Genomic DNA, 21666 nt, shown 5'->3' with positions numbered 1-21666 from the left:
ACACGGCGGGAGAGGAGGAGAGAAAGTCGAGGGCGGGGGCGGGCCGAGCCGAGCCGAGCCGCCATCGCATCATTGCCCTCTGCGCCCCCTCAGAGCGCGCTGAGCCAGGGGGTCCCGGCGGAGCCGCCCGTGGCTGCCCCCGCCTCGCTCGCCAGCGGGACGGCTCGGGTGCAGGTTGTGTACGAGGTAACTAGAGCAGCCCACAGGCCGGCGGGGTTCCACGGCTCCGGTCCCGCACCGAGTGGGCTGTGCTGGACGGGAGTGGCACCGAAAGGCCCGCCAGGAGCGGGGTCACCGGGAGGGCGGTGGTCCCGCAGGTACCTGGTCCCAGAGGGATGACCCGGGTCCCGCTGATTCCTGGTTGTCTCTCAGGCTATTCCGCCCTGGCGGCCCCAGGATGGGCTCTGGGCGCGGGGCTGCTCCGGGTGGTCCTTCCGGGGCCTCCCGTTTCTCCCCTTTTGTAGACACTTGACACTGGTTTTTTGTTCGTTCCTTTTTCCTCCGGTGCTTGGCTTCTCGTTATTTTCATTTCTAGGGGTTTGGTTTTGTTCAGGCAGAGGTACCGATACGCTGCGAAGGTAGCGAGCCTGTTAGTAAACAGCGGTAACCTGAGCACGGGCAAAGTCGGGCGAGTTCACAAACAAAGGTTTTCACACGGCTGGTGCCACCACTGTAATAAAATTTGCTGTAGCAATACTCGAGTTTACTCGAGAGCTGTGTCTCTCTTCTGTGATGGTTCCAGTAAGGTGAATCACACACGGACTGGCAGCTCCTGGTGCTTCCTCATTTTCCACGTTGAATAAGAGAATGGTAAAGGCTCGGTGTGGCCATACCGTGTTATTTCCCCTGTCTTCAGATGACTGCTTTTTTGGTTCTTCAGTGAGCAAAACCTGAAAATGTTTACTGCAGGAGCATTTGAGGCATTCCAAAGTGTCTTTAACATCTTTTTCACACAAGAAGTACAGACATGCAGGAATTGGAGTGGTTTTGTGGAGGCTGACACTGCACTTGGGGATTCTGCTGTATCTTGGCCAGGGTCTGTGGTGTGACGCTGGTGCCAGGAGCACCTGTGGTGTCTTTGCCCGTGTGTTGGGAAGAGTTCCTTGCCTCTCTTGTTTTGGAAATAATTCCTATTCTGGGTTGTGGCATGTGGGGTTCAGCCATGCACCTCACAAGGTTAAGAAGATTTGCTACTGCTGATACAAACTGATATTTTTTTGCATTAATGCTTTTTTAGCAGTTTCTGAAATAATTGTAGCTCAGTACAAGCAGGGTTGTATTTCTGTCAACCTGTTGTATGTACTAATAAAAATACAAAGTGAATTTCTGGGGGCTTTTCTACATTAGTGGTATGTAAGCCAATTTTGTGTGGTTTGGCCTGTTCTACATACTTCATGTGAGAAGTTCAGAAACACTAAATGCCAGGGAGTAAGTTAAAAAAAAGTGAGAAAACAAGACACACAAAACATCATTCCCTTTCCTAGTAACTTTAAATGGAAAAAAAGGGGTTGTCTTTGCCTTCAGCAGTTATGTTGCATCATCCTAGAATTGTAACCTGTTTTTTTCCTGTTTTAGAGGATTTTGATCCTGGGTAGGAGTCTGTTCTTCATGTGTCAGAACTCTTAATTTTGAACTTTTATTTTAATAGTGCCTCTAAGAAGATGTCCAGTACAGATCCCCTCACAAACACAGAGAAGGAGTAAGTACTTTTTTTCCCTAGATGCAGAAATGCAATTAATGGATTATAAAAATAAAATTTTTGCAGTTTCATTGGTAGGATCTTGTTTTGATGAAGACTTAATAAAAATTAACTTTGATATTGAAGCAGTCTGCAGTAACATTGTAGAAAAGCTGACACCAACACCAGTGAATTTACAGTTTAAGGGAGGAATTGTCCCTTAAGCTTTTCATTAGTTTAATCTGCACTTGATTAGAACTAGTTTTGTAGAGATAAAACCCTGCATAGAGATTTCTTAATTTACTTCCTCTGAACTATGAAAACATACTGGTATGTAGTACATCACTTCTTTGTACATCTGGGGTAGCTGCAGTAGCATAAGACTGGAGGTTTTGTATTACAGTGCATTACTTTTTCAGAATATTCCATCTCTGTACCTTTAATATTTTATATGTAGTACTTTGGAACCATCATATTTTTACCAATGTCACAGGATATAAAAAAATTATATTAATTCTATAAAGCATTATCTTATCCACTTAGGAGTTGGATCAGATTCTAAATGTCAAACATGGATTCAGTCATGTTTGAAAAGTAACTCCAGACCCTTTCCAAGCTTCCAAATAACCATGCCAGTGCTATCATGAAAACCAGAATTAAAACCAGGCACAAGCAGCTCTTGCTGGACTTATCAAGTTTGTTGTACTTGTGCAATAGAATGCAGCAAAGAGTATTCAAAGAGTATTCAGTATAGAATTATGCCACCTTATAAATAACTTGATTGTTTAGAAAAGAAAAACCACAAAATATTAAAAATGCTAGCTTGCTTTTTACTGGAGCCTGAAGAAGCCAAAGCTCTGCTTGTCTGATGGAAATTCAGGGTATGTGATCACAAAGATACATCTTTCAGACAGCTGTGGCTTGCTAGAGTCATGTGAAAGATGAGTCGTTTACATGATTAGTGCCTAGCTCACTGTATTCCAAAGGTGGTTTTTCACATAGGAGATGAACAGGAAAGGCACCTAAAACTGCACTTCAGCTGCATGCTGATGGCAGGCTGTCATTTTCTGTACTTTTATTTCTTTTAGGAGATGATGCTTCCAAGAATGGACTTTGTTATATGTTAACTGAGGTTTACCTGAACTTTAAATCATACCTTTCTTCTATGTGCAGGGCGTTAGCCTCAAACCATTCATGCTTCTCCACAATTACAATGTTGCCCAAGCTTTTTTTAGGCTTAATAGTTGCTGTATAATGATCTCTGTTTTCTTTTAACCTTTATAGCCTAATCAGCAGAATGTATTTTGAGTAATGAGTGGGTTTGGATGGATCGCATTGAGTGCTCATCCATTCTGTGTGATACAGCATTCCTTTGCCCATGCTCCTTAAAATCTGAACTTGGGGTTAGTGAAGCTGAAAAGCTACAGTTGCATAATGGATTTCTATAGGATTTTTGGTTTATTTTTAACAAAAAAGATCTTGTGAATGGAAGTTCCAAAGATTCTACAGATCTTTTTGTCATCCGCTAAATTATCATGTAATCCATCTCAGTTGCTAAAGCATTGCAAAACTTCCCTTGGGAAAGGCAAGTTGTAATTATAAATGTGGCCAGAAAGGAATAGTTTTCCAGCTGTTTGGAAATGAATCTTACTTAACAACAAATGACAACTTTTGAAAATTTAGTCTTTCTTATTTATTATAAATTTCATGGAGTTTTGAGTTACAATCTTCCTAGATTTTTCTGGAAGTAAAAAATAATTTGTGTTTTTCTGAGCATGTTCTTGAAAGGCAGAGCACTTGCAAGAGAAGCAATAATGCTGTCATTAAAAGCAGCACAGCATCAGAATTTGATGGTAAAGAGGGATAGAAGCCTTGGGGATGAGTTCAGGAAGCTGAACAAAGCACAGTTTACTTTGAAGAAGGGGTGGAGGAGCAATCTTCTGAACAAGTCATGTATTACTGATAACTCTAATAAAATGAGTGCAGTAAGGCTAATATTACTTTATATCTGTTTAAATTGTGCAGAAGTTTGTCATGTCTGCTTTAATAAAAATAACTTTTTGCTTTTTAACAAGGAAATTGGAGAGCCTTGAGCCATGTGTTAATTGGGGGATTTCTATAGCAGAAAATATGACACTGGTTGGTGTGAGTGTTGTATTTTGACAAATGCTCCTGATATTGATACCACAAATTGAACTCCACTGGTGTTAAGTACAGAGGTCGTTTTGTTGAAGAAAATCTATTGGTACTTCTGTAACCTTGCCTAGAGAAAATCTAATTGATGTGAGGCTTAAAATATCAATGGCTTTTCTGTAATGCCAGTAACAGCAGCAGAGTGAGCTGACTGAGGAGAGGCTGCAGAGGGGCAAATTTTCATCTCTGAAAGGATGTGGTCACTGTGCCAGTGGGGCTTTTCACTATTTGGGAACTGGGAAGGCTGCTTTATGTTCCCATTTCCTTCTCTGATCTGCTCCTTAATCTGTGGTGGGTCGCTCTGCCCCTTCTGTGTGTGCATTGCAGGCTTTCAGGACTGACCACTCTCTATGAACACTGTACAGCATGACGTCTCTCTGCAAAGGGAATCTTTCCCCAAAAGGATTATCTGCTAATGAAACCACAGTCACTGCAGCTTAAAAAAAAAAAAAAAAAAAAGGTGCCTGAAATAAGCTTTTGCATTCCTGGCATAGCCAAGCCCTCCTGCCGCACCTCCAGACCTGACAGATGCTGCCTGATCACAGGGCTGCTCCTGGCTAGAGAGGATTCACCTTTCTACTTAAAGCCCTCGGTGAGCACAGGGTAGTAGGCTTTCATTTCAAGCTGCAGTCTTGTTATGATCTTTTGAGAGAGGGGGAGTAGTAGGGGTCCTTCTGAGGCAAGCCTGGAAGGAAACATTCATTAACCAAACTGGTGTCAATGCTCAGAATTTCTGAAAATGTGCATCCCTCTGCAAGACCAAGTCTCCTATCACAGGATCTGACCTCTGGGAACAGGGGTGATACGTTTGACTCCTTAAACTACATTATTCCCAGTGTAATGACATTAATTTGGCAGTTTTATTTCATTTCACAGAAAAGTACGTGTTATTTATTTCTAGAGAAAATAAATAACCCAAGTTCTATCTTGACTTTTGACTGCTGTAAAAATGAAGTAAGATTATGGCGCAAGCCAGTACCGTGATTGAGAATGAAAAGTAGTAGCATAATAGCATTTGTTTCATTAATACTTCCCATCTGCTTTGTTGGCTTTCCCTTTGTGGCTGTGCATAATGCAGTCTGCTAGGAAGATTGCTTTAGAAAGGTCATGAGTTACTGCTTTTGACCTTGTTTGCAGGGTGCATGTAAATAAATTATTATAAGAACAGAAGGAAATAAGTTGCTTTTAATCATTGCTTTTGCATTTGGCTGCTGGATCTAGATTGCTTAATCACAGTGTAGTAAATTTTCTCCTTTGCGTTTATCAGTCTTTAAAGTTGCTCTAAATGGCCATTTCAAAGAGAGAAAAAGTAAGCATTACCTCTCTAGGTGAATTAGCGCATGTGACGCAGAGGCTTTCAGAGAAGATTAAGTAGGCAGAACGCTCAGCTGGAGCTCTGTGTTTGGGTTTTTTAGTTGTTAGCAGAAATCATCCTGCTCATAACCTTTATCCGGCTGAACTGGAAACCTCCAGTGTGTTTTGGTTGTGTTGTCCTTGTTTTTCCTGCTGGGCTGAAGGATGTCCTTGCTTTCTCCAGGGGCTGAAGATGAACCAGAGCGTTTTGATGGTCTCTCTCTCTTATACTGGTATGCTGAACCATTCAGTTCTGAGGGCATTGCTCTAGTCTGTAATTGGGCAAAGTACAGGAAAGATCATTTAAAAGCTGATAATTTTCAACTTCTTTTCATCAACAGCGAGAGTTTATAATTTAGATTTATAATTTAGATTTTTGTGTGTCATGTAATACGTGTTTTGTGAGCAAAGTGTATTCTCCTGTGGATAAACATAGGTAAATGTTTTGTTTGTGCACATAAATGGCTAATAATTTCTCAGGAATAGAGATCAGATGAATATCTGGAGTTCTTGTTCTGATAAGTACTAAAAGAAATAAAAGCCAAAGTTGTTGAACTTCTTTGTGTATGCTGCTAAAAAGTAATAGAAGCAGGTTCATTTTAATTGCCTTTGCTGGAGCATCTAGACAAAATGTTGCACACTTAGTCTGTTAACATTCCAGGACTTCAGCTGGAGTGTTGAGTTTAGTATTTTTTAGTGTAAGAAGATGATAGTGTACATTTTGGTGAGTTTTACTTGTTTTTTTCATCTCTTGCCTCACATCTTCTCTATGTGCTAAAGCCTTCCTTACAGGTACTTTTTCCTGACCTCAAAAAATGAGTAGCGACATCTGATTATTTAATTCACATATTTTTCTGCAAAAAACATTGAATTATTTTTTGTTACTACTGCCCAGGGGTTTAGAAGCCTATTTCCTTATTTGTACTGTTGAGCATGTTTCTAAGCTCTGGAAGAAATATTCTGGCATTTCATAAATATTGAAATTAATGAGATAAAATAAATGTTGGATGGGTAGTGAATCCCGGTCATTTTACAGTGAAATTGTTAAAGCTCTGTTTATTTTATTAGAACTATGACAGGTAGCTTGACTTGAAGATCTCTGTTATATGGGGAAACACTGAAAGTCAACTAGGTGTGATATGCTAAACAAATTTGGGGCATTTGAAAATCTTTGTCTTTGCTTTTATTGATAAAGTAATTTTAAACTACATGTATTGGAGGGATTTAGTCTTTAGAGCATAAACAGACCTGAGTACCTTGTAAAAGTTGTCTGTCCAAAGTGTCAGTTCTTTCTAATTGTAGGTGGCAGCATCACAATTCCAGTGTTTCGGAGATAATCTTACTCCTCTCCACTAATAATAATGATTGTGTGTTCTCTGTGTCCTCTTTGTCAGAATCCATTATAGTTTTATTAGGATCTCTCTTTTGAAAATATTGCAAGTTACTTCTGAAGATGTAGATCCTTTCCTATTAATTGTCCTCTTCTTAGTTATGATCATATTTCATTATTATTTTATATGGTAGTATATGAAGAGGTTCTACAATTTCTGGCAAACTCTAAACTTCAGGCTTAAAGTCTGAGATTTGATCTTTTCAGACTTGTGAAAGTAAAACCTCTGTGTCAGTTTGTGCGAGGTTGAAGTAACTTTTGTTCTTGCTTTTTAATTAAAAAAAAAAAACTGCTGTATGAAAACTGCTGAGAGGGAGTGGCAGAACAAAACCAATAACAGTAGCAGCAAAAGGCAAGAGAAAAAAATGGGATAATGGCCTATTTTAAAGATCAGCATACCTTGTTTAAGATTTCAGAGATGGAGACAAGTCAGGACAAAGCATGACTGGGATGCTGTCCTACTGCCTCAAAACAAAATTGTGGGATAATTGCAGTGACAGTGCTGGGTAGTAATGCAAAATACTCTGTTCTTATCATGGAGTAGGAGGTTGTCCAAAGGGTATTCTTAAAGAAATACCAGGCTTGGGGATTTGTTCTTCCTTTCAGTCTGTGATTAAGTAAAAGCAGTTTGATTCATTTTTAGCCTTACAAAGGGTACCTTATGCTCAGACATGCCATGGCATGGTCATGTGCAGTCATGTCAAACACATACTAAATACACTGGGTTTTGTTATTTCTTTTTAGCCTTTGAAACAAATACTTCAAGAAATACTACAGTGAAAATTATACAGTTCTTGAAGCATAGGGTTACTTTTTGTTTCTAAAGGTTATTAGAATTATTAGGTCTCTTTCTTGTAGCCGTTCTAAAGCAAAGGCTAATTTTGCAAATGCTTGGAAATATGAGGTTTTGGGAAATTGTTGCTTTTCAGAGGCAGTGCTTATCCTGTGATAAAAAATCTTATCCAGTTTTCTTCTCCAAAACCAAAAGAACTGCAGATGTTCTTTAGTAGCTGAATCTCTTGGTTAGTGCTAGAATTTTAAGAACATTTGAACCTTCTGGATTTCTCTCTTCCTTCTGGCACAGCACCTTTTCATGATGTACTCTGGCTTTTGCAGATGTACCCAGTTTTAGGCATAGAGTTTAGGCTGTGTGCTGGATTAGGTTGTGTGGAAGGATTTGGGTCACTGTGTCCTCCACTTTGATCTTCTTTCCCACCCTGCTAATGAATTCTTGTTGTTCCATTTCACTAGGACCCTCTAGAAAATCAACTCTATCTAATGTAGAACAATATGTAGGTCAAAGCAGAAAAACCTCAGTGGTGCTTCTACTCTTTTCTAGAAGAGATCTTCTCAAAAAATATTGCAGTGAAAGGACAGAGGAGGTATAATACAGCTAACATTTTTTTTACCCATAATTCATCTACATGAAAATAAAACCTGGGAAAGGGTAATCTGGATTTATTACCATTCTTAATACTCTGTGTTCTCAGAGCAGTGTGCTGGTCATGAGTCTGATGAAACTGTAAATTTAGGTTTCAAAACTCTTAATTTTACATTGTATTCTTTTTTAATTCTGTTGCATGATCAAATGCTTTCAAAATATTTCTCTGCCTTTAGACAATTCCAAGTGCCATCCTGGTGTTTTCCCTTGGGGTGGGGAAGGTACACAGAGGATCAGGCAAAAGAGTTTGGAAAGAAGCCTTTTTTACAATATAGAAAATAATCAATGTTGAATGAAGAAATTAGTAGATTTGGGAAAAGATTATATCCACAAATATAAAAAATTATATTTTAGATATCTTAGGAAATAATTTTATGCACTGGCTTAGCTGTGATTTGTTCAAATATTCATTACCTACTGAAAACCGATTTTACAGTATGTTTTTCTTGCCTAAATGTTAAGGTGGACCAGCTTGTGGAATTTTGTTTATATTTAATCACAATCCTTTTATTACACAAAATGGGATTCACAGTTCACCCTGAAGTGCTTTGGGAGAAAAGGAAGTAAATTCTGTATAATTATTGTACCTTTTTATCTGATATTTGTGATGAACAGATTGATTTTTGGCTGGGGAGATGGTGGCTCAGCGTTATCACAGAATATGAAGTTGTCAGTGGAAAAAACTGGTTTGGGTTTGTATTTGAGATGAAGACACAGTCACTGTAATTTCTTTTCTGTTATCATAGCTCTACCTACATTTCTGTGATTTGATTTTATTTTGTTCCTTAGGACCATTATGGGCCCTCATGGAATAAACCGAGCTGTTCACCGCATCTCTTTCTCTGATTGCCAGAATGGATTAGGTAATTAAGATTGCACATTTTGTTATTCTGAGTAAATTAAATATAAAAACGCCTTTGCCAGCTCATACCTGGCATCAGGAAAGTTAATTTGGCTTTCATGGATTTGACTGCAAATACATTCAGCTCAATAGAATAACCAGTTCTAACCACAGGTGGAATAATCAATTTTTCACTTTTGTCCTTTTGTTTGTTGTTCAGGAGTTAAAATAATTGGAGGTTATCGGGCACAAACAGCAGAAGATTATGGGATTTTCATAAAGAGAATTCTACCTGGGGGTGTGGCTGCTGTAGATAGTAAGTAATTGCAACTTTTTTGGCTACAAACACACTGCATATAAAAAGCTGTCAAAATAAGTCTTTCTTTTAATTTGTAGTAAGGATATTTAAAATAGTATGGTTTAGTCAGGATCTATGAGGTTTTTGCTTACTTTAAGATAGATTAATGAAACTTGGACCCTTTATGGAAAAATATTTTAATACACTCAGGTCTTGAAAATGTGTTCAAATCTAGATATGGCTGGTGAGGGCAATTGGCAATTTTTCTGGCAATTGGCAGCACTGTTGAGAGAGTGTTGAGATGCTGAATTACTTTTAATTTATAAGGTATAAGAGTGGGGTTTCCTGTATAAACCTAGTATTATTTTAAATTAGTTTTAATAATTTTTATTACTATTTTTTTTAATGGTGGTGTACTGGTGGTTAATATCTGTGTGGAGAGAAGAAGTTACTCTCAGTAGAGTTTTCAATAATTAAGCTACAGACTTCCATCCTAGATCTCTGTATGGGTTTTTTTGATCTTCCATCTTGTCTTGTGCAAAATGATATTTAAAATAATCTGATGCAATTTCCTAAACTTGTGATTTTCAGGAGGTTAAAAAATAGAATTGGTTCTAAAAAATCTTTTAGCTGACTTTAATGATGTGTAAAACATTAATATATCTACACATGGTAACTTACAATAATGTTAAGAGCAAGAGTCAAAATTAGTTCTACAACTGTAAAATATAAATTCTAGTCTCAAAAATATTTATGCTGTGTGTAATTCATACAAATAGCTAAATGACAGTTATTTTTGGTGGCTATTCTGGTGGTAAGATTTATAGGTTCTAGTCTAATCTCAATTATCTGTCTTACTTAGGATCCGGTGCCAAGAGTCATAAAGTTGTTTAATGCATTAAGTCACATAAAATTGAAAGGAAAAGTCCTGGGTTAATAGCTGGTTTAATTCAAAACATTCACCATTTTCATGTTGATTCATCAATCACTGTTGGTTTCATTTAAAGGCCGTTTGCTCACTGGGGACCTAATTCTGGATGTCAATGGAGAAAACCTGGTTGGAGTAACAAATGAAAGGTATGTTTGTACTGATTCCTGAATGTTTATTAGAGCTTGGAATGTTAGACATGGATTATTCTGGACACTATCAGTGACTGATTGAAAGAGCACAGCTCCCCTGAGATCCTTGGAGTTCAACTCACAAGTAATTTATCCTATAAATCTAATGCAGCAAAACTGTTGTAGAAGAATGAAGGACTTTATATGGTTCTGTAACAGCAGAATCAGCTGGTTTCTTAATGGCACAGATGACAGAATGTGTGTGAAAACAGCAGTAGAAGCTGTTAATACAACTCTCTGCTGGTTCAGTACTGATGAATGTAAATGGTGGCAGCAATCATGTAATGGCACCATGAAGGGGAAGAAGGAGCTGTAGATGGTTTCTGTAGCTGGATCTGTAGAGATCAGTGCAGCTTTCAGTGCTGGACATGGAGATTGAAAATGCAAAGGAAAATTGCCATTTGTATTGCTGGGGGAGATTCTGAGCCAGGCACACCTGAGTAGTAGTAGCTTTTGTTGGGGTGGGCTGTTAATCCTGGAGGAGGCTCAGGAAGGCGGCAGGATGGCCCAAGGAGGGATTGGGACAGAAGGGAAGGGAAAGAGAGGTCAGTCCCAGTTTATTGCTGCCAGCAGATGCACCACAGCCTGTCTTTTGCTCTATTCCTGGTGCTCATTTTAAGTTTTGCTGCTGCTGAGCTCTTTTCTCTGTATCTGACCATGAAAATTATTAACTACCTTAGCAATTTGTCCATTTTCTTGCTCTTCTAGCACTGCTCACTTCTTGCCAGCGCCCTGGTATATTTATTTGGCCTTTTTCTGCCCCCTTCTAGGGCTGTTGACATCTTGAGAACAGCCTCAGCCTCTAATCACATGTCTCTGCTTGTTGCTAGAGATGAAGAAGCAAAGTAAGAGAAAAATTGTTTTAACCTCAAAACTAATAAAAGTCCAGTGCTGTATCTCAGGGTGGGTGGGTGGTCATGCATGTATTTTTATTTCAGATCACTTTTAATTGCAGATTGCACCACATGTCACATTTTTCTGCATGGTATTTGATACCAGTTCGTTTTGAGATCACTTGCATCAATCACTTCAAGTAGCAAGCTCAGGCCAACTTCAGTTTAAAGAGGAGGATTGTAATGTTATGTTTACAGCTAATACCATTAAAAGTTATCTGCTGTGATAGTTTTTGAAATACTGCTCACATTTTAAAGTAATGAAAAATGAGGACTCTGTTAGAGCTACCACAGAACTATAATATTTAAACTTGTCTTGCATTCTGACAAAAGGCAGATTCAGTTGGTTTTTTCCCCTCAGTAGTTTACTTTTCAATTTCTAATGAGCTTTGAATAGCTTGGATAAGTAGGTTAAACTATTCACCACAGCAGGTAGTCTAAGGTATATTCATTTTAAGGACATTTATGTTAAATATTGCTTTAACCTGACTGATGAAAGTTAAGCATAAAAACCAATATTGGCAGAGAATCATCAGCAATGTGACAAACCAGGTCTGTATCCCCTTTTGACTTAAATCTCAGGAGAAAACAGCTGTTATGTAACTATTTTTGATAATCATTGCAAGAGTATCTGCTGTTATTTGCCTTTCCTGGGATGTTCCACTTCCAGTGTAATCTCCCCAGAAAGGATTTTTCTCTAAATTCCTTTAGCCTTTTGTCTAAGTTAAGCTTCCTCTTTCTGTTCCTTGAATTCAATAGACATCTAAATCAGTCTGTAGCCTCTGATCTCTCCTTTTTTCAGACTGCCTAGATATATGTGAGGTCCACTCTTAATCTGCTTTTATCTAAAGCATACTGGCCTAGTTCCTGTAAACTCCTTGAATAATTAAAATCCATCAGTCCTTTAACCACTCTGGGGGAGAAGTGCAGTGGCCTGGGCAGAATTGCCACTCCATGCAGTCTCTCACCAGCCACCTTTTGACTTTACATTCTATGCTTAAAGATTACTTGATTTACATTCAGCTGTGTTTATGTGTGTACCCTGGGGCCAGCAAAAGTACAATTAATGTTGTTCTTTTTTAAAAAATAATGCACCCAGCATTTTTGAACAACCTTCAGAAGTCAAACTGGAATTACCTGGGAATTACTCTCCTTGCAATCAGTTAATTTCTTTCCTCTCTGACTAATTCTGTAATAGTAATTTGGTGATGTTTCTGGCTTACATCACTCTAGATTATTTTTATCTTTTAAATCAGTTATCACTGAGGTAATCAGAGCTCAGATTATAAACTTCTTTTCTTAAATTAGGCTGGATTCAATATCAGATGAATCAGGTGGTTTTGTATTCTCTTCAATGCTGTCACTCAAGATGTACATCTTTGCCTGTCTGTTACAGTATGATTGGTGTCTGCAAGGAATTTCTTCTTTTGGCTTTTAGTAGTTAATAAATATCTCTTCTGTCCTCTTGTTTTTAAGGAGCCATATCTTTGTCAGTCTCTTCTGGGAACTAAAAGCATTCTTTAAAACCATGATTATGCTATAGGTGTATAATCTGATTCCCTCTAATATAAAGAAATTGTTCTGGAGCTTGGCAGTACCACTGTATTTTATTATCTGTAGTTGATTGTATTACAAGCTTTTAAAGTTTAGTAATTTGGGGTAAAGTGAGGTAAAAATGAAGCTTTTGTACCAACAGTCCATAATCTGTTGTTTTCCCATCTTTATCATGCATTACATGATTTTTATTTTTTTTTTTCCTTTTCTGACCATTTGACAGGGCTTTCCTCTTTCAGTGGAGGTTGAGCTTCCCTCTCTGAGGAGGAGCAGCTGTTCAGTACAAGCAGTGCAGGTTTCTCAGGGTCCACTCAAACTGACAAAGAAAATCTTTTTATTGGCACAGGAAAGAATTTCATGACCTAATGGATAAGTATGGCTCTCACAGTGACACAACCTCTGCAAGAACCTCTCCAACACATCAGTTAGCTGGTGAGAGATCACTTCCCAGCCTGAAACAATCCTGGGGGACAAAAATCAGCTTTGGGTGGAGTAGAAACTTGTACTTAAAATTCCTTGTTTTAGTGGAGGTGTATTGGAGGAAGTGGCTGAAAGTCAAACAAAACACACATGTACCTTGAGGAATTTGTGTGTCAGTTTCCCCAGCTCTTTAAATAAATATACTGGTATCTACTTTCCATTTTAATTAATTATTTGTATGAAAAGTTTTTGGTATTTGTAGCTGAAATGTGCCACAAAATGCCAATAGAAATTTGATCCAGAGCACTATAAATTCTAATCTTTCTGGAATAAATTCTAATCTTTCTGCTGCCTAATTGAGATGCCTTTATATAGCATGGGGGATTAGGCTGTTTTGTATTTTGCACCCAATTTGAAAAAAATCATCATTTGCTATGTTTTCAAAAATTGTTCCTGGAACTCTAGGTGACTCTCAGTTCTTTACTGTGCAGGCTTTTTTTTTTTTTGTTGTTGTTGTCTGATAGCTTAGTTTGTCTGTTTTCTAACATGCAAATAGTCCTACTGAGCTACCTTATGTGAGCTGAAATTTTGTGCTTTTTCCCAAATGTGATTTTTATTTATTTATTTATTTTCATTTTTATTTTCTTTTTTTCAAGCAAAATCTAGAGACAGCCTTTCTTCTGGGTCATCCTCAAGATCACAGAGTCCTCAGTTGCAGCTGAAGGATAGCATCACCAGCAACAGCAGCAGAAATAATTCTGTCCCACCACCATCCCCAAAGCTTCCAAAGTAATCTCCAAAACTGACTGTGCCTCACTTGTGGGAGGTTCAGGAAATGCTGTTATTTGGCTGGTCAGGAAAATTTGGGTTGAGCACTCAGTGTTAAAGTTTGGTTTTATTTTTTAACTTCTAGTCCTGTAGCTCATCATACTATCAACATTGCAGACTAATATTTTTTTTTTCTATTTATTTATTGTTTATGTGACAGATGATGATTAATCAGGGGTTTTTTTTGTGTCTCCTAATGAATTAATGTTCCTGATTTATATGTACCCAGATACTCCCATAAGCCTTGGGATATAGTATATATCTCTACTCTATGTAATAGACAGGAGTTTTTAGCCTTGTAAAATAGACTATGAATTCTTTTTGTAATTGTCAGAAGTGCCTGAAGGTGCTGATTTTGTTGCAAATAGTGTAATATTTGAACACCAAGGTTAAATGTATATTTCTATTTGTTACTGTAATACATATTTGCAAAACCTGTAAGATAAAATAAGCTATTGCTTCAGTCTTTGTTATCTGGTTCTGTGAAGTAATTCTGTTTTTCTTTCTCTTTGTGTCTCTAGTGACAGTGCATTTCAGATTATCTCTGTTTGCAAAGGAACAAGCCTAGGTTTGAATATTGTGGGAGGAATTAACAGAAATGAAGGGCCTTTGGTATATATTCAAGAAATTATCCCTGGTGGTGATTGCCATAAGGTAAAGGCCTTTTTTTTCCCTTCCTTCCCCTTCAGACACCTGTGTTTTTGCCTTAATTGCTTTGGTATGCGACATCTGCAGTCATATTTTAAATACAAAATGTGTTTGTGTTCTTCCTTGCCTTCTCTTTTAACAGAACTGTCTCACTGCACTGTGACAGAGTTACATGGTAATGAAAATTTATTCATAAGTTCATTTGAGGTAACTGAGGATCTTATTCCTCAGTTTGTGTGTGAGAAGGTACAAAACCAACGTCTATAAGAGATTGCATGATGCAAGGTACTGCAGGAGGGATGGGACAGAGCTACAGATGCACCTCTTTTTCCTGAGACTTAATTTAGATGGATCCTTGCAGTTGGAAGACATTGTGTAGGCAAATTAGGAAAAAAATATTCTGAAAGTGCAGACTAATAAAATGTATAAATTGGTGTTGATTACTGTTTTAATTTGTGACAAATGCAGTATGTAAATCAGAGGGATTTGTCAGTGTAAAAAGTAAATAAATAATGTAATATCCAGGTTCAGGTACACAGAACTGTTAATTATGCTTATGAGGAAGTGTAAATAACCAGCCTTTGCCTCTGGCCCAGCAAGAGGGGACGAGCTCAATTCATGAGCAGTGGGTTTTGTCCCCAAGCAGTTTATAACTATTTGTTACTGAATTTTTGTAGACTAAGTTTAATCCTAAAATGCAAGCTGGAAGATAAAAATGCAATGTTTCTCAAAGACCTCTTTCAGTAGATAAATGGTAATAATTTCTCTTTTATTTTCTCCTATTTTTATGTGGCTTCTAAAATACTTTTCTTACTGTGAACATATAATTTAAAGCCTATCACACATAATCAATAGACTGAGGCTAAGACATCAATTTCCATTAGGCTCTAATATTGGCAATAATGGAGGTAATCTCCCAGTACTGGTTATCCTGTTTGGGAAGGTGAAACAGAAAGCACTTTTTAAATGTCTGCCACGTGAGGGCACCGTTGGATATCTTAGAACATGCTGGATGAAAGCAAAATGAAAGATCTACAACTTTATTCTTTAACCAAAACACTTAGTGACCAAAAAAGGTAGTAAAGTACTGGCATAGGTTTGAAACAGCACAGCTAAAATTATGGTATGTGGGTGTTAAGCAGGTAAAATTATACTGGTTTTGAGAAAGTATTTTATTTATTTCCTATGTATCATCTTCTGTACACATTTTTTTTTCACATAGAGTGATTTTGTGTTTGATTTCTTAGGAGCTGAAGAGCAGAGACATGTTCTATGTTACATGATGTGTATTACATTAGACAAATGTCATAACTCTGTAACCAAAGGTGAATTACATGAATTTCCAGTTGAATTGTTGAGGGCTCTTTGTAAAAAAGAGTCTCTGGGACAGAAATGTGAAATGTTCTTGTGCTGGTAGAGTTTGCAATTAATTCAACAGATGCACAAAGCTGACAATATTATTTCTGTCCTGGTTTTGACTGGTGAGTACTAATGGACTGATCTGGTTTTCTCATTACCATGGCCAGTGAGTGTCTGAAGGGTTCTGTGTATTGCCATGAACATTTGCTTTTGAAATACAAATTAATCCAGCTCAGAGTGGAATTAATTAGTAAAGAAGCTTCCTAAAGTCAGATGGGTCAGTGCTGGAAATATCTGTTGTTTGTTTCCATATTTTTTTGGGCTTTTTTTTTAACAGAAATGTTTAGCTGGGTCCAAAGTTCTTCTCCATACAATTTCTGAGGTCTGTTTTCTCTGGTGAGTTTTCGTAATGACTGCTTTAATGGTTAGGCATGATTGTTTAATCTGTTTATTTCTGGAGGATTGTCAAGCACAGGCAGAATGCAGAGTTATTCTTGATATTTTTTGTCCCAGTAGAACAAGGGGAATTTGTCCAAGTGCTGTGACTATACAGTTCTTTCTGTAGTGTTAGCAACTAATACCAAGTTTGTGGGTTTGGTTTTATATTTGTTATTTTAGGATGGGCGATTGAAACCTGGGGATCAGCTTGTGTCCATCAACAAAGAGTCCATGATTGGAGTCTCCTATGAAGAGGCAAAAAGTATAATCAACAGAACAAAGCTGAGGTATCTGTTACTGTCAAACAGCCAACCATCCAAAATGGTTTAATAGATCATATTTATGATCAGATTAATGTGAAATGTGTTTTTGTATGCTTAGAAGAAATGAGGGATACTAATTTTTTAAAATACTTGGTTGTAATATTATTTTGTAGAAAAGATTCAAGTGCACCTTTTAGACCTGCAAAATTATGATACTTTAATGTTTAAAAAAAATTACAGTATTTGTCTTAGTAATGATGGGTAACAGAACATCCTTTTAGAAAATAATTAAATAAACCCACACACGTGATTGGAAACGTGTAATTTTTGCAGAAGTGTGATCTTAGGAATAACTTAAGTATAAGATATGTTGAAACCTTTTACATTTTTATTCTAGGTTTGAAAATTTTTGGGAGATAGCCTTTATTAGGCAGAAGAACATACCCAGTCTTCCACAGAATCTGCAGCATCCTTTCAACCTCTTAGCATCTTCTGTAGCACATGGAGAACAAGATTTTGGGACACTTGGTCCTCTTCCCTCTCCTAGTGGGAGGCTGGTGTCACCATTCTCTCCTGATGCTGTGAGTGTACTTATTACTCCTCTTACAACAAACTGAGCAAATGGTTGTTTTTCTCCTAATTGTAATTTAGTTTCCATTTTATTAAGAAAATAATACTGTCTGTTTTCCTGCACAATATTGTCTTTGGAATATCAAAACTTTTGGAAATACCATGTTGTATAACAGGAGAGTAAACCACACTGATGAGAGGAATTAGCTGACTTGGGCTAAGAAAACAAATTAAATAAGCATTAACTGTGTTCTTAGATACCAAGCTCTCCTTCACTGTTCCTCTGAGGTTTTGCAATTAGATACAAATAGTTATGTACTTCAGAGACAAAACACGCCCTGCTTACTGCTGTGTGTGAGTACAGTACAATCTCACACTTGCTCTGTGATGATGAGATTTTTGCTTTAAGAAAGTCCTAGAAGTATGTGGGGTTTTTCCTCATTCTTTTGGCTAAGCAGCAATTGTTTTAATTCGTACAGCTCACCATTAGTGTAAAGAAATAATGTTTACCATGAGAAAGAAGATTTTAAAACTTGTATTTCAATTTTTGATAGCAGATTTTCAGTTTATCATATTTTTAAAGTTAAATAAAGTATTGCCTTAGAAGAAGGAAGAATAAAATGTTCTCAAATACAAAGTCAAAACAGGTGATTCTCAAATCTTCTTATATTTGTACTTAAAATTCTTGCCCATTTTTCTTTCCTGTTAGGGATATAAACATTGAAGTGGGTTGCCTAGAGAGACTGTGCTGTCTTAATCTGTGAAGGTTTTCAAAACCCAAGATTTTGATGAGGCCCCAATCGGATTTTTTTCCAATGCTGTTCCTTCTCACCACCACCCCCTCCATGTCTTTCTTTGTCTCCTGGGGTTGTTTTGATCTCCCCAGCTCTTTTTTCTTCCCTGGTCTTCTTTCCTGTGTCTTTTCTCATGAACTTGTGTTTCTGGTTTGGCTTGTGATCTGCTTTAGAAATGGTATTTCATGACTTTTCATTTCCTCTCGTAGATGGAGACTGGAGTCAGGATGGGAGAGCAATCTCCAATTACTGCTCTAGACAGCAATCCTGCTGATGTGTCTGCCACGGGTAAGTGCTGATTTAATTCCCTGCCACCCTTTTCCCTGTTCTTCAATAACAGTCAAACAGAACATAGTGCATAGTGAGACTCAGCAGTCTTTAAAAAAAAAGGAATATTGCACTGTTTTTATAGTCCTAAATAAAGCACTGAGATCAATGGATTTTTAGTAGCTTCTGTCAAATATAACTTACATTGTCTCTAACAAACAGCTGAAACCAAACAAAAATGAGTGATCACAACATTTGCTATACAGCAGTCATGATAATAGACTCAGTAGAAACCAGATAATGAAGACTCACATATAGATCAAGATTAGGTTGCCATAGAAACTGTGCTTTCTTGATTTGATGAAATTCTGGGCATGTATGCTGCTTGCATGGTTTTTTTGCTTAAATGAGGGCAGCATGTTGAAAGGATAGAATTAACATGCAGCCCTCTTAACAGCTTTTCAGTTAATAACAAATGCAATATATTGTGTGTATTTGTGTTTTAGAGTCATGACATTGTAACAAGGACAGGAGTCACTTTGATCACATCTTGGAATATCTATTTTGAAAACAACATTTAAGGAAAAACAGGGTTTGTGAAATGTGGTCAGAATCAAATCTGAGCTGAACAATTGTGATTCCTGTGGGAAACAAGTATGTTGTATTTAGAGTGAAAATGCAAGAGTGACACAATAATGGGAGTCCCCATTAGCACACTGATAGAACTGACTCTGTTCAGTATTTCTCTGTACAGACCTGAATATTCTTTTTCTTCAGGCAGTAGCAATTAAGCATAAGCTGAACTTCTAAATTTCAGTCTAATGTACTGTGGAGAGGAAGAACAAATACACAGGATGTGATTCATTCCGGATATCTCTCCACTGATATTATTTAACTTGTACCTGCATTTATTCTACCCCATATTAGATATTCAAATTTAAAATGAAACAGTTCCCATATTGCATATCTGACCAGTTGGTTCCCTTCCTTGAAGGGTGAGCTGATCAAATGTAGGCTGTTGAAAGTGGCAAAGTTTTAGTATTGAATACACCTGGAGATTAATGATCACACAGTTTTTACTTATTGTCTGTGAAAAACAGTACAACTTAATCAAAGGAACAAGACAAAAGTCTTATTTTTTAATATATTCAGTATATAAGACTCTTGGTTAATATAATTCAGTACACAGGAGCTTCTTCTTTTGAAGACACCAGGAAGGGCACAGTCTCTGAACACATCTGAAGAACGGAGGGAGTAGAGCAGAAAGCACAAATACTTGCAGCTCCAGTCATGTTTCATTTTCTTCTTATTTTACAGCACATCTTTAGAAAAACCTGCCACTTCTTTCATGTGCCCTTTTTCAAGGATAAACTTTCAAAGATAACCTTGAAAAATTCAAGCATCTCTTAGATGAGATACTCTTGTTTTTAACACTTTATAAAAAAATCAGCTTAGTTTTGAGAAGTTTTGCCCAAGCTCACACACGAGGCTTTTTCATTCTGAGCTGAAGAAAAATTGAGCCAATTCCACCAAGGTTCTAGCCCACTGCCTTCAGACTTTAATATAGCATGTGAAAGGTGTTAATGTCAGAGATTTTCAAGATATTTTGGTTTATGCTTTTGGCATGTAAAGAGAATGTAAATTACTTTGAGCTTGGAAACAGATATGCTGTGAAACTAAAAAAATTTTTAAAAAAAACCAATTCTCTGCAGATTCCTTCTGTTCCTTTAGAGAGAATCTCAAACTGCAAGATCCTTTACTTGTCAAACACTGGTTTGATTTCAGTACCTTTTTAATTCATTAATGAAATTATTAATTAAGACTTACATTATATTTATAAATAAGGAATGCAAACAATATTTTTTTTTATTTGCATACATCTAGAATCCAAAGTGATAGTTCAAAAAACCCATTTAAACTTGTGTTTCTGACAGTAAGGGTGGAAGGGGCTGGTGGGTGATGGCCTAATGGACAGGAGTTCTTGGAAAAGAGTTCCTTCCCAGGAAAAAATACTGAGGAGCCTGTGGAGTTCAGCCTGAGCTCCCTCCCATGTTTGGAACAGGTCATTCCCTCTTTTCCCAAGAGTTTTCCAGATCACTCCATGTGCCAGTGGCAGCTGTCAGTTACACTGAGGGTGTGTCTTGGAGGTCTCTCTTGGAACTCACAAGTGTGTTTCCCCTTCTGTTTCCTGAGTATCTGTGTATCTGAGAGAAAATACCACAAGGAGAAGCCATATGCTTGATGGATCACTCAAAGCTGTTCCTGGTTATTTTCTGTTAATTTCCTACTTGTCACTTTTTTTATACAAAAAAAATAGTGGAAGTGATTGATACCCATAATTTTTGTTGATTGCAATTATGTCCTTTAAAAAAAGAAGTCAGTCTAAGGATTAACATGTATTTTTGGCAAGTGGGTATTTAGCTGGCATCCACTTGATGAGCAGAGCTTCAGAACAAATTTTTTCAAAGCAATAGTTACCACTACATCATTATTACTTTTTTTTTTTTTTTTTATTTCTTAGTTACTGCCCCCAGCCAGAATGATGATTATGAGCCCCAAGGAAAGAACTTGAGTATTCATCTCAAAACAGAAAAGCTGGAGAGGGTAAATACTTAAAAATCTTCTGAGTTCTCCTTCCTCCCCCTTCACAATGCAGGTAAAAATCATCTGGACAGTATTTCTAGGCTGACAAACTTTAAAGTGTATATGACACACAGAATTTTCTATTTGGTGGTTCTTTCATGTTGCAGGCCAATATTTCAGTTTATGTATTGGGCAAATTACTGTTTTTGTTAATCTAATTAGTGATTAATTCTTTTGGGAATCAGAACATCCCTCAGGATTTTTAAAGCAGTTATTAAGGACAAAGGGGTTTGCTTATTACACTCATCTGTATTCAAGGTTAAATAATATCTGAACATCTCTCAATTAGAAGGAAAAGTCACCGAGTGGCTCTGGAATAGAAGTGTTGTCAGTGAGAGTGTACCAGGATACAAAGGCTCTTTGAAGTGTAGCTCTTTAATTACTCCCCCATGTCCCTGCAGTCATTATCCTTAGTCCTTTCTTTTTTCACTCCAAAATAAGTTTTTCCTTCCAGGCACTGAATTATCTTGGGATTCAGCTCACAGATGAACAGCAGCAAGCCCTAAGGCAGCAACTTCATAAAGATTCTAAAGGAACAGTGTCTTTTGGAGGTAATAATTTCTAATTACCATAGAAAAATAATGAAAAGTAGAAATACAGAAATTATAGATAATAACCATTAATATATTTCTTGTCAGTATTGGGCTGCTGCTGCAAATAAAATGAGAATTTGAGG

General features: G+C 37.3%; 1 protein-coding gene across 2 annotated transcripts in view; it reads left to right on the top strand.

Annotated features, from left to right (window-relative positions):
• The first annotated feature begins 47 nt into the window (after window positions 1-47).
• Window positions 48-21666, top strand: part of STXBP4 (syntaxin binding protein 4) — a 66801-nt gene continuing 45182 nt past the window's right edge. The window contains exons 1-14 of one of the 2 annotated variants that reach the window (XM_084218472.1): window positions 48-186; window positions 1649-1699; window positions 8845-8918; window positions 9117-9212; window positions 10202-10271; window positions 11084-11158; window positions 13107-13192; window positions 13837-13969; window positions 14530-14662; window positions 16634-16740; window positions 17114-17297; window positions 18290-18368; window positions 20869-20951; window positions 21445-21541. In XM_084218472.1, coding sequence (XP_084074598.1) covers window positions 1662-1699; window positions 8845-8918; window positions 9117-9212; window positions 10202-10271; window positions 11084-11158; window positions 13107-13192; window positions 13837-13969; window positions 14530-14662; window positions 16634-16740; window positions 17114-17297; window positions 18290-18368; window positions 20869-20951; window positions 21445-21541 — 1255 coding nt within the window. In that variant the 5' untranslated portion in view covers window positions 48-186; window positions 1649-1661. The remainder of the gene's footprint in view (window positions 187-1648; window positions 1700-8844; window positions 8919-9116; window positions 9213-10201; window positions 10272-11083; window positions 11159-13106; window positions 13193-13836; window positions 13970-14529; window positions 14663-16633; window positions 16741-17113; window positions 17298-18289; window positions 18369-20868; window positions 20952-21444; window positions 21542-21666) is intronic. The other variant, XM_084218473.1, reaches the window with a different exon arrangement.

Source organism: Fringilla coelebs, assembly GCF_963513975.1.
Source record: "Fringilla coelebs genome assembly, chromosome: 19".
Taxonomy (NCBI): domain Eukaryota; kingdom Metazoa; phylum Chordata; class Aves; order Passeriformes; family Fringillidae; genus Fringilla; species Fringilla coelebs.
This window is presented reverse-complemented; position numbering and strand designations above follow the sequence as displayed.